Genomic DNA, 12,297 nt, shown 5'->3' on the forward strand with positions numbered 1-12,297 from the left:
TCGTTGCTCGGTTGTAGATTGTAGTCTTCAACTTAGGAATTAGCAGCAAACATTAGCTATGTGGCCCAGACGTGTCCAACTCTTCATAACGCAGCACAAAGAAAGCACAAAGAAAATTCCGAAAATCGCAATATACTGATATAACTCGGTTTAAAATAACTACATTATGATGTTTTTAACACCTATATCGAATAAAATCAGAGCCGGATATATCTAAGGCCTATAACGAGAGCTTTTCAGAATGCCATCCTGAGGTCTGTCTTGCGCCATGACGAACGTTGAAAAGAGTGCACCCCCGGTTCCAAGAGCCTTTATATGGCCTCAGATCTGCCTAGCAACACCATTCCAATTCTCACTGCTTACTGACATCTAGGGGAAATCGTATGCAGTGCATGTCGACTCATCGACTACATGCAAATTAATAAACTGACCCTGGAACAGAGTGCCCGATTTCAGATTTCTCACTTCCTGACAGGAAGTTAGCTGCAACTTGAGTTCTGTTTTACTCACAGATATAATTCAAACGGTTTTAGAAACTAGAGAGTGTTTTCTATCCAATAGTAATAATAATATGCATATTGTACGAGCAAGAATTGAGTACGAGGCAGTTTAATTTGGGAACGAATTTTTACGAAGTCGAAATGGCGCCCCCCTATTGATTAACAAGACATTTGTGGAGTGGTTGAAAAACGAGATTTAATGACTCCAACATAAATGTATGTAAACTTTCGACTTCAACTGTAGGTAGAGAACATTGTACAGAACAATGTCAACAACTCAATTTTGACAAATGCAGATATAACCTTGTAGTCCCAAGCTCTCAATTTGACTCTTACATGTATTAATTTACCAGTAGACAAATACATAATTAGAATTAATAGAAATGTAAACAGAACTGCTCTTTGAGCAAATAATAAGGTAAGAGTTAAATGATCTTTTTCAATTCCATTTTCAGTGAGAACCAAATTCCAACCAAAACATCGGCAGCTGTGTGCAAGTATATCCTGTTCTGCCATACGGACAAAAAAATACTCTTGAAGGTGCTGCGGACTGTCTTCCTTGTTCCTGCAAAGACGTTATGTTCCGGATTAGCCCAAAGGCCGGCAAATGGTGATATTGAGTCGATTCATCTTACGGTCCAAAGGGAATCTATGTAGCTGGCTATACATTCGTATCCCCTGTGGACCGGTTCGTGCATAGAACATTCTCCATTCAGGCTGCAAAGACGTCAATTTCTTCCTTAATTTAATGGCGAAAAGGTGATAAAAACTGGGAAAGTATGCATATTTTTCTTTATGAAACACCATTTTCCACCATGCTAAAGTAGCTAATGCTAATCCTGGATGTTGTATATCATTAGTTTTAGAGGAATGATTCCAGTAATTTTTCAAATTAACTGCCAATATGCCAAAATTCCATTCAAACAATGCAGTCAAACCACAGCCACATACTGGCTGAAATCAGTTGATGATATGACTTAGACAAGTTGGAAATGCAACAAGAATTGATATTGTATCATATAATAGCACTCACAGCTTTCCAAGAAAACAACAAATGAAACATTTATGGTCTGTTACACATAAAAGGTTATTTATACAGAACATTGGTATGAAACCCTTATAAACTGTATTTTTAATTCTGACTATTTTAGGTTGCCAATAATTTTATTACACAATTTCTCATTCTATCATATGCCTTACTTTTATTTTCCTGCATAAATAAAATCAGGATTATGCCTCAACTGCTGTTCATTCCAATTAGACTGGTTTGAATTTCTCCCTGACCAATATGGCTGCCATTTACAACCCATTCTGGAACTTTTAGGGTTTATGACCTTCTCTTCTAATAATTTAATAGTATCTCTATACATACGCTAAATATGATCTCTATACTATACATACACACACACATCAGCTACAGATCTCAGAAAGGGCACAAAAGTTATTTTTGAAATAGAATCTAGCAGCTGCTACCAGGCTCGAGGACATTCTTTCACTGACATAAAAAAATGCGCTGACTGACCTTCTCATCTCACCTTTCACTTTCAGATACCCAGTTCTCTCTGCGACACTCACTCACCATCAATATCAGCGTCAAAAACATGGGTTATCAAATCCAAAAGCAGTAAAGTTGAGGCCCGCAACATTGTTTCTTTCTCCTGTGCAATGTTTTGTATCATCAATGTAAATATTGACAAACGTGTTATGAACATCAAAGTTCAACAGCTGGGAGCAGCCATAATTGTTATCATGATGAAACGAAATACATTGTGGGAATTGGAGGTTTAATTATACTACAGATATACAAATATTTTATGATTATCCCATAGGCATAGCCATATTTTTACACCCCTCTATTCCATTACTTTGCAACAGAGTTTTTAAGCATTCAATTATATTCTCTGAATGAAATACACCGGTACAGGAACAACTTCATTTACACGTGATATTTTATGCAAAGTATCTAGTTTGTCAAATACATAAGTAAACATATTTGTAATTATTCGTAGCAGTCGTTATGGTACCGTATAAAATGTAAATGTTTAAAAAAAAATACTAAACAATTCCAGAGACCAACAAAAAATAGGACCGTTTGCACGTAGTATGTTTCAGTCCGGCGGAATTTTTGTGAAACTCATAGCACACCAACGCCGCTAAAAAATATATAGTGTTACTGACAGATTCATCTGTCTTGTAAAGCAGAAATATGTCTATATTTACACCAACAAACCAGATCCGACTCACAAATGTGGCGGTGGTGAGGATGAAAAAGGGAGGAAAACGATTTGAAATCGCCTGCTACAAAAATAAAGTGATGAGCTGGAGATCTGGAGCGTGAGTATTTTAGGAATTTAGCTAGCTGCGTAGCTATGATAGCTAACGTTAGCTAGTTGGATCTGTTTGATACCCACCGAGGCATATAGCAAACACTAGTAGTATTACGACTAATGGTAGTATGTTTTCAGCTTTGATGTATTTATAATTAGCTATGAATGTAACTAAATAATATGTAAATAATACAATCTAATGTGCTGTTTCAGAGTAGCAAGTCATGACTCGTCATCGTCATGGCTCACTTGTCTTGTATCGTGCATCATATTATTCGAATAATAAGGATATGAGTTACAGTCTAGGTGCCATGTGTTTTGCATCACTGATTATTTGGACTTTGAGTCATCTACACCTGGCATCTTTTGAATTTCAAAAGGGGACACCCCCTCGAACCAAATCCAGTAGCTGGTCTGAGTTCACACAATATTTGTTTTCAGGTTGTCGAGATTAGCCTATCAATACCTATAGATATTGAAAGCATCATCTAGCACAGTGTTTCTGTCCTGGGGAACCAAAGGGGTGCACGTTTTTGCCCTAACACTATTCACCTGATTCCACTAACTCATTGTCAAACCTTTGATTAGTGAAATCAGGTGTGTAGTGCTAGGGCAGAAATGTGCACCCCAGGACTAGGATTAAGAAACTGAGATAGCAAAGCCCCATGTAAACACTTAATAAATCCCCATGCCATTTTCATTTTCCAATTACACAGAGAGAAGGACCTGGATGAAGTGCTGCAGACCAGCTCTGTTTTCAATAATGTTTCAAAGGGTCAGGTTGCCAAGAAAGATGATCTGTCAAAAGCCTTTGGAACAGATGACCTGACAGAGATATGTAAACAAGTAAATACATTGACAGATAAACAGAACACCAGTAATCAATATTACTCACATTCATTCAACGTTATGTATTGCTGTTAGATTTGCCTATTCAGTATGTCTTTTTTTTGGGGGGGGGGGGTCAGATTTTAGCTAAAGGAGAACTCCAGGTTTCAGACAAGGAGAGGCAGAGCCAGTTGGAGACGAGTTTCAGAGACATTGCGACCATCGTGGCGGAGAAGTGTGTGAACCCAGAGACCAAGCGACCATACACAGTCAACCTCATAGAGAGGGCCATGAAGGATATCCACTACTCTGTCAAGGCCAACAAAAGCACCAAGCAGCAGGTAGGGCTGGGACAAAAGGTTGTTGCTACAGTACACTCTGGAGTCTACACATTTGCCATATTTTAATATAAACGTCATGGATGAACGGCTGAACATGAATGAACGGCTTTGTTTTAAATGCTCACTCACTGTGCAAACTGTGTGTACAAGCGGTAGCTAGATTTAGCCATAAATGATTTCCTTTAAGTGTGAGGAGTTTAGTCTGTCATATTAAACACTGAACCTGTTTGTTGTTTAGCTACATAAACCAGAATACTTACTGGGTTTCAGTACATACCAACTACTGACAGTCTTTGTCATGCTAATGCCCCATGAATCTAACTGCTGTTTGTTCCAAGGCTCTGGAGGTGATTAGGCAGCTGAAGGAGTCCATAGAGATCCAGAGGGCCCACATGAGGCTGAGGCTGGTCCTGCCGGCTAAAGACGGCAAGAGGCTGAAGGAGAAACTCAAACCCCTCCTCAAGGTGGTGGAAAGTGAAGACTTTGACGACCAGCTGGAGATGGTGAGAGACAGATCCCTCTGGTTTATACTAGGCTTCACCATAGGGATCTAAAGCACATGTGTCAAACTCATTTCACAAAGGTCCGAGTGTCTGTGAGTTTTCACTCCTCCCTTGTACTTGATTGATGAATTAAGGTCACTAATTAGTAAAGAGCTCCCCTCACCTGGTTGTTTAGGTCTTAATTGAAAGGATAAACCAAAAACCTGCAGAAAACTAGGCCCTCCATTGAATGAGTTTGACACCCCTGCTCTAAACTAAAATAGTTATCTAGACTTGATACCCAAAGGAATATGTAATACACTGTTTTTTATATATATATATATATATATATATATATATATATATAAAATCTCCCTCCCTCCATCCTCCAGGTGTGTCTGGTGGACCCGGGCTGCTTCAGGGAAATAGATGAGTTGATCCGCTGTGAGACGAAAGGTAAAGGTTCCCTGGAGGTGCTCAGTCTGAAGGATGTGGAAGAGGGAGACGAGAGGCTTGAATAGCCTTCACACAGAGCCCTATAGGACTACATACATACACTATCTTACCACCACCGCTGCCACACAAACTGCAAACTCCTCATTAAAGAGGCTGCTATTTCTAATACCAATGGAGCCCTTCTTATTTCCAGTGTCTGTTCTAATATTAGGTTTTGGTTGACGATCTGATAACATTCAGTATTTTTGCTGTGAGCATGCACCACTCGAATGTTTGCTTGTAAACAAAAAATTACTATAATTTAATGAAGTTCATTTTGTGAGTCAACTTCTTCTAAAGTAATTCATATGGCTTTGACCCTGCCTTTCATTTTACCCAGTTTACCATTTCGCCATGTTTGAAAAGTCATATTTTGTTATGAATAGTTTATTTAACCGCTTAATTTATATATGTTTCTTCATAATTAAATATGAGTCTAATAAACAATTGCAAATAAAAACTTAATCTATTTCATTGTTTTTATTAATTATTTTGTGATTACTATGGCATAGTCTCTCCAAAAATGGTATCAATAGCCCTATGCCAATACAGTAGATATTACATTTTATCCCAAGTTTATACCATTATTGTAAGATACAGTGCCTTCAGAATGTATTCATACTTTGACTTATTCCACATTTTGTCCCAAACAAAAATCTTCTCACCCATCTACACACAATACCCCATAATGACATGTTTTTAGAAATGTTTGCAAATGTATTAAATCTTTTATTTATCCTTTATTTAACTAGGAAAGTCAGTTAAGAACACATTCTTATTTACAATGACGGCCTAGGAACAGTGGGTTAACTGCCTTGTTCAGGGGCAGAACGACAGATTTGTACCTTGTTAGCTCGGGGATTTGATGTAGCAACCTTTCGGTTACTGGCCCAACACTATCTGCCGCCCCAAATACCGAAATATATCAATATGTTAGAATCACCTTTGGTAGCGATTACAGCTGTGAGTGTTTCTGGGTAAGTCTCTTAAGAGCTTTGCACACCTGGATTGTACAATATTTACACATGATTTTTTTTCAAATTCTTCAAGCTCTGGCAAGTTGGTTGTTGATCGAGCCATTTTCAAGTCTTGCCATAGATTTTCAAGCCGATTTAAGTCAAAACTAACTGTGCCACTCAGGAACATTCCATGTCTTGGTAAACAACTCTAGTGTATACTTGGCCTTGTTTTAGGTTATTATCCTGCTGAAAGGTGAATTTGTCTTCCAGTGTCTTTTGTGAAGCAGACTGAATCAGGTTTTCCTCAAGGATTTTGCCTGTGCTTACAGTATCTCTATTCTGTTTCTTTTTATCCACAAAAAAACTCCCTACTCCTTGCCGATGACAAATATGGCCATTACATGATGCAGCCACCTCCATGTTTGAAAATATGAAGAGGGGTAATCAGTGATGTGTTGGATTTGCACCAAACATAATGCTTTGTATTCAGGGCATAAAGTCAATTTCTTTGACACATTTTTCACACTTTTACTTTAATGCCTTATTGCAATCAGGATGCATGTTTTGGAATATTTTTATTCTCTACAAGCTTCCTTCTTTTCACTTGGTCATTTAGGTTAGTATTGTGGAGTAACTAAATGTTGTTGATCCATCCTCAGTTTTCTCTTATTACAGCCATTAAACACTGTAACTTAAAGTCACCATTGACCTCAGTGAAATCCCTGAGTGGTTTCCTTCCTCTCGGGCAACTGAGTTAGGAAGGACACCTGTATCTTTGTAGTGACTGGGTGTATTGATACATCATCCAATGTGTAGTAAATAACTTCACCAAGCTTAAAGGGGTATTCAATATCTGCTTTTTTATACCCATCTACCAATCGGTGCCTTTCTTTGCAAGGCAGTGGAAAACCTCCTTGATCTTTGTGGTTGAATCTGTGTTTGAAATTCACTGCTCGACTGAGGGACCTTACAGATAATTGTATGTGTGGGGTGCAGAGATGAGGTAGTCATTCAAAAGTAATGTTAAACACTATTATTGCACACAGAGCCAGTCCATGCAACTTATGTGACTTGTTAAGCAAATGTTTACTGAATACGTATTGACTGAAGACATTTCAGCTTTTACATTTATATTCATTGGTAAAAATTTCTAAAAACATAATTCCACTTTGATATTATGGGGTATTGTGTGTAGGCCAGTGACATAAAATCTCAATTTAATCCATTTTAAATTCAGGCTGTACCACAACAAAATGTGGAAAAGGTCAAGGGGTGTGAATACTTTCTGAAGCCACTGTAACACTTTAATGGTAAACCTTCACCACCAATACAGAAATTAAGCAAATTGACAACATTTCAGACCCAATTATTACAGTTGAAAGCGCAATTTACTCTCCATGGTTAGTGCTACTCCTTTACCTCTATCCTAAATTCTTCAACATCTTTCAAAGTGCTTCATTGCAGTGGAAGCATGACTTCTAACATTGACTATAGTACCTAGAGGTCTATTCATACCTGATTGCATCTTCTCATGAAGGCTGTGTTGTTGCCCGAGCATACTGGCTGTGTCTAAATTCAGTCCTGTGGATAGTATCCAGGGGGCTGGTTGGCCCCTTCACTGCCACAGGATAACCTGGAGTATAACCCCCTCTTTCTGACTCCTGCTGCTGGAATGTGGGTAATCTAGTACTGAGAAACCCTCCCCCTACTACCATTAGAGAGGAGGAGATCCATCCTATGTACAGGGCAGCTCCCCAGTCTCTCCTCAGCACCACAGCGCCCTCCAGTGGCTCGTTAGTGTGGTGGCAGGTCCAGGCTACAGGGACAAACAGACCACAAACACCACACCGGAGGCAACTTTCACATGATTCCTCTTTGGAAACCAAACCTCTCCAATGATACTGATGACCACAGCACCTATACAAGCCATGATCAAGCCTCTCTATGTTCAGAAGTTTCCAGAGAGAGATAACAAAGACTGGTAGAAGGAGCAGTGGAGGCTACCGTCATGGTTGAGGTCCCAGTGGTCCCATTCCAGCCACACCCCGTCTCAGTATGCCGACAGCGTGGCTGTGGAGTAGTCCAGAGTACCGCTGACTTTCCACAGGGGCAGGCAGCGGGCAAGGATGGCGCACGGCCAGCCTGTAATGCCCAGGCCCAACGCTGCTAGCTCCAACTGCCTCTTCATGACTGAGCTGAGCTTAGCTCACAGGAAGCACAGGAAGCAGGGCTTGACCAGCTGCAGGCACAGTCTGTGTGCCTGTGTGTGTGCATGCGTGCCTGTGTGTGAGTCTAGCCTGTGTGATGTGAAACCGGTCCTCACAGATTCCTGAAAAGAAAAGGGCGTGGGGCAGCAGTCCTGCTCTACAACTGGGGAATAAAGGGGATTCCTTCTGTTTATTGTGACATGGTTTCACAACAATCCCTCTTTTTCAGTTTTGCCACTCAGTCGCTAAAACAAAGATGACACTGTGTGCTTTGTTGATTTCAGCCTCTGACTCTGTGGTCTTATAGGAAAATGTCATTGTTAAATAAGCCTTGTGTGCCTCCCCAAATACAGCATCTTTCATACTTCATTCTGGATGTTCAATGTTCTCCCTTCTAATGAGTTTCAATACACTTTTTCAATAAGATAAATAAAAGATGCAACAAAAGTCATTTCTAATCAAAATGTTTATTTCTATTAAGTTCAAATCGCAAACCATTCAAAGAATATGATTTGTTGCCCACTAAAGTACTGCCTCTATTCTCTTAGCATAATCACTAATCATAAAATTAACTGTGATAAACATTGTTACAAAAACACACGATAAGTAGTAACCACAGTTGAATAGGATGGGAAAAATGAAAGTATGTGAATTACAATACAGGGATATAAAAACAATCAGGTTCATTCAGTTGACGTAGTTGTATTGTCAATATTAGTAACCTATTGATTTTCAGTGATTATATTTCAATAACAGATATTTCCTCAGTAAACATATTTCATGGTGATAGAGTGAACATTTGAATAGCTACAATTACCTAAGTCAGACTATTTTGTAACAAGAATCAATTAACATGATCTTATTTTTAAAAACTTCCACCAAGCTATCAAATAGTTCCAGGGCAATTCTAAATCTATGAAAGTCAGACAATACACCGAATGACCAGACATGGACATTCAATGTACAAAATAACAATGTTGTCATGGAAAAACTTGCTGTGACATGTCTCTTCATAGTGCCAACACCTGCCAACACTATTTGCCTGAAGTTAAAAGGCAAATAAAGCACTCCCCTCTCACACATAGTTCTTTATGGCGTAGCTGCTGTGAGTGTGAGTGGGCATCCTAGCCAGGGTGTACCTACTGCTGGAACCATGCCTGCCCTCTCTCCCCCCTGGAGGACAGCTGGTACACAACACCCCTCCTCCACAGAACAGGAACCCAGAGGTCACCCAGCCCACATAGATGGCCGCCCCCATCTCTTTCTTCAGCACCTCAGGGACCCGCGGGTTATAGAAGTCCCTAATGATTGACTGGGCCGTCCAGGACACAGCCACTATGATGCTTAACCCAGCCAGGGCGAAGGTGACCCCTGCGGCCTGCACCATGCTGGCTTTGAACTTGGGATGGCTCAGGCAGTTGGTACACCTAGCCCCCAGAAGGAAGACGAGGAATGCCAGGCAGCCCAGTACCATGCTGATGACGATGAGGCCCCTGGCCGCCTGGAGGTCAGGAGACAGGTCTAGAAGAGCATCATAGATTTTACACTGCATCTGTCCCGTGGTTTCAGACACACAGGTCATCCACAGGCCCTCCCAGAACACCTGCATGACCACCAGGTGGGTGCCGATGAACGCTGTAACCTTCCACATGGGCAAGGCGCAGATCAGGATGGTGCCTGCCAGGCCCACCATGGACAGGGTGATGCCCAGCTCCTCCACAGCCATGGGGGGCGTTACAGCTTGTGCAGAACTGGGGATGAAACAAAGAGAAAAAATATGTTTTAACAATATGCTCAAAATGTCTGTTTGCTCTTTTATCTCTGTGATTACAGACTAGCAATTTCCACAAATGTTTTTCTTCTATTTATACTTTTTTATTTTCCATTTACAAAGACAACAACACAGTGAGATGTTTTTTTACATTGTGTGTCATTCTTATCCAGAGTGACTTACAGTAGTGAGTGCATACATTTTCGTACTTGTCCCCCGTGGGAATTGAACCCACAACCCTGGTGTTGCAAGTGCAACTGAGCTACATGGGGCAGACAACCAACATCCAAACATGACAATAAACAATAGAAGGGGGAGGACACCCATTGATCCCTGCCACAACAAGCTAGGTATCCTCTGGGACCTGGCAAGAGGGGGGGTATAGTTCAGAAACAAATACACAGTTGATATACTAGGCTATGCTCTATGGTTTACACATGTTATTCTAGTGTTCCAGAGACCCTCTGGGTCATTGTCATAGTCTTGGAGGGCAGATGCCGCTCGTTCCATAGTCAATAAGTCAATGAATTCCCTTAACCAAATGTCCATCCACTGCGGTTTACGCACCTTAAAAGGTATAAGTATGGTCCGTTTGACTGATAGGAAGGCCTATGCAATGTGTTGTTTGGTTCTAGGTTGGACATTGTCCACCCTACTTCCTAACAGGCACACTACAGGACACAGTGGGAAACATACATTATGTACAGTGCCTTCAGAAAGTATTCAGACCGCTTGACTTTTTCCACATTTTGTTAGGTTACAGCCTTATTCTAAAATTGATTATATTGTTTTTTTTCCTAGTCAATATACACACAATACCCCATAATGACAAAGCAAAAACAGGATTTTAGAAATGTTTATAATTTTCTTTACTGAAATATACATTTGCATAAGTATTCAGACCCTTTACTTAGTACTTTGTTGAAGCACCTTTGGCAGCAATTACAGCCTTGAGTGTTCTGGGTATGATGCTACAAGCTTGGACCACCTGTACTTGGGGAGTTTCTCCCATTCTTCTCTGCAGATCTTCTCAAGCTCTGTCAGGTTGGATGCGGAGCGTTGCTGCACAGCTATTTTCAGGTCTCTCCAGAGATATTTGATCAGGTTCAAGTCTGGGCTCCAGCTGAGCCACTCAAGGAGACTTGTCCTGAAGCCACTCCTGCGTTGTCTTGGCTTTGTGCTTAGGGTTGTTGTCCTGATGGAAGGTGAACCTTCACCCCAGTCTGAGGTCCTGTGCGCTCTGGAGGAGGTTTTCATCAAGGATCTCTCTGTACTTTGCTCCATACATCTTTCCCTCAATCCTGACTAGTCTCCCACTCCCTGCAGGCGCAAAACATCCCACAGCATGATGCTGCCACCACCATGCTTCACCGTAGGGATGGTGCCAGGTTTCCTCTAGAAGTGATGCTTGTCATTCAGGCCAAAGAGTTCAATCTTGGTTTCATTTAGACCAGAGAATCTTGTTTCTCATGGTCTGAGAGTCTTTAGTTGTCTTTTGGCAAACTCCAAGTGGGCTGTCATATGCTTTTTACTGAGGAGTGGCTTCCGTCTGGCCACTCTACCATAAAGACCTGATTGGTGGAGTGCTGCAGAGATGGTTGTTCTTCTGGAAGGTTCTCCCATCTCCACAGAGGAACTCTAGAGCTCTGTCAGAATGACCATAGGGTTCTTGGTCACCTCCCTAACTAAGGCCCTTCTCCACCGATTGCTCAGTTTGGCCGGGCGGCCAGCTCTAGGAATAGTCTTGGAAGTTCCAAATGTCTTCCATTTAAGAATGATGGAGGCCACTGTGTTCTTGGGGACCTTCAATAATGCAGACATTTTTTGGTACCCTTCCCCAGATCTGTGCCTCGACACAATCCTGTCTCGGAGCTTTACGGACAATTCCTTCAACCTCATGGCTTGGTTTTTGCTCTGACATGCACTGTCAACTGTGGGACCTTATATAGACAGGTGTTTGCCTTTCCAGATCATGTCCAATCAATTGAATTTACCACTGGTGGACTCCAATCAAGTTGTAGAATCATCTCAAGGATGATAAATTGAAACAGGATGCACCTGGGCATCCTGAATACTTATGTAAATAGGGTATTTCAGTGTTTTATTTTTTGTAAATTTGCAAAAAATCGAAAAACCTATTTTTGCTTTGTCATTATGGAGTATTGTGTGTAGATTGCTGGGTATTTTTTTTCTTCATTTAATCAATTTTAGAATAACTGTAACATAAAAAAATGTGGAAGAAGTCAAGGGGTCTGAATACTTTCTGAAGGCACTGTATATACCACTAGATAGCAGTAGTGTGTCATCAGTGTAGGACCTATTTGATGGAGGGACATGTAATGACTGAGGTGTTCCACAATATTGCAGGTTTCTTTGAATAGAATAGA

General features: G+C 40.8%; 3 protein-coding genes and 1 pseudogene across 3 annotated transcripts in view; 1 reads left to right on the forward strand and 3 right to left on the reverse strand.

Moving 5' to 3' along the window:
* Positions 1-1,169, reverse strand: part of tyw1 (tRNA-yW synthesizing protein 1 homolog (S. cerevisiae)) — a 102,835-nt gene extending 101,666 nt beyond the window's left edge. The window contains 2 exon segments of the mRNA XM_038961773.1: positions 956-1,065; positions 1,136-1,169. Coding sequence (XP_038817701.1) covers positions 956-1,065; positions 1,136-1,169 — 144 coding nt within the window.
* Positions 1,170-2,610: 1,441 nt separating this feature from the next.
* LOC120018761 (ribosome maturation protein SBDS) lies at positions 2,611-5,439 on the forward strand. The gene is made up of 5 exons (XM_038961966.1): positions 2,611-2,834; positions 3,544-3,673; positions 3,796-3,996; positions 4,335-4,499; positions 4,871-5,439. The coding sequence occupies exons 1-5, from the start codon at positions 2,707-2,709 to the stop codon at positions 4,997-4,999; spliced, it is 753 nt and encodes a 250-aa protein (XP_038817894.1). The 5' UTR covers positions 2,611-2,706; the 3' UTR covers positions 5,000-5,439.
* Positions 5,440-7,461: 2,022 nt separating this feature from the next.
* Positions 7,462-8,120, reverse strand: LOC120018557 (annotated as a pseudogene).
* Positions 8,121-9,214: 1,094 nt separating this feature from the next.
* Positions 9,215-9,865, reverse strand: LOC120018485 (claudin-4-like). The gene has a single exon (XM_038961716.1). The coding sequence runs from the start codon at positions 9,863-9,865 to the stop codon at positions 9,215-9,217; it is 651 nt and encodes a 216-aa protein (XP_038817644.1).
* Positions 9,866-12,297: the final 2,432 nt, after the last annotated feature.

The sequence above is a fragment of the Salvelinus namaycush genome, chromosome 23 (genome assembly GCF_016432855.1).
Source record: "Salvelinus namaycush isolate Seneca chromosome 23, SaNama_1.0, whole genome shotgun sequence".
NCBI classification, from domain to species: Eukaryota; Metazoa; Chordata; class Actinopteri; order Salmoniformes; family Salmonidae; genus Salvelinus; species Salvelinus namaycush.

Excerpts from the sequence above, each read along its gene's own strand:
- LOC120018761 (XM_038961966.1), top strand. The coding sequence starts at position 2,707 with ATGTCTATATTTACACCAACAAACCAGATCCGACTCACAAATGTGGCG. Across the intron at positions 2,835-3,543 it reads ATGAGCTGGAGATCTGGAGC|AGAGAAGGACCTGGATGAAG; the intron begins GTGAGTATTTTA and ends CCAATTACACAG. Across the intron at positions 4,500-4,870 it reads TTGACGACCAGCTGGAGATG|GTGTGTCTGGTGGACCCGGG; the intron begins GTGAGAGACAGA and ends TCCATCCTCCAG.
- LOC120018485 (XM_038961716.1), bottom strand. The coding sequence starts at position 9,865 with ATGGCTGTGGAGGAGCTGGGCATCACCCTGTCCATGGTGGGCCTGGCA.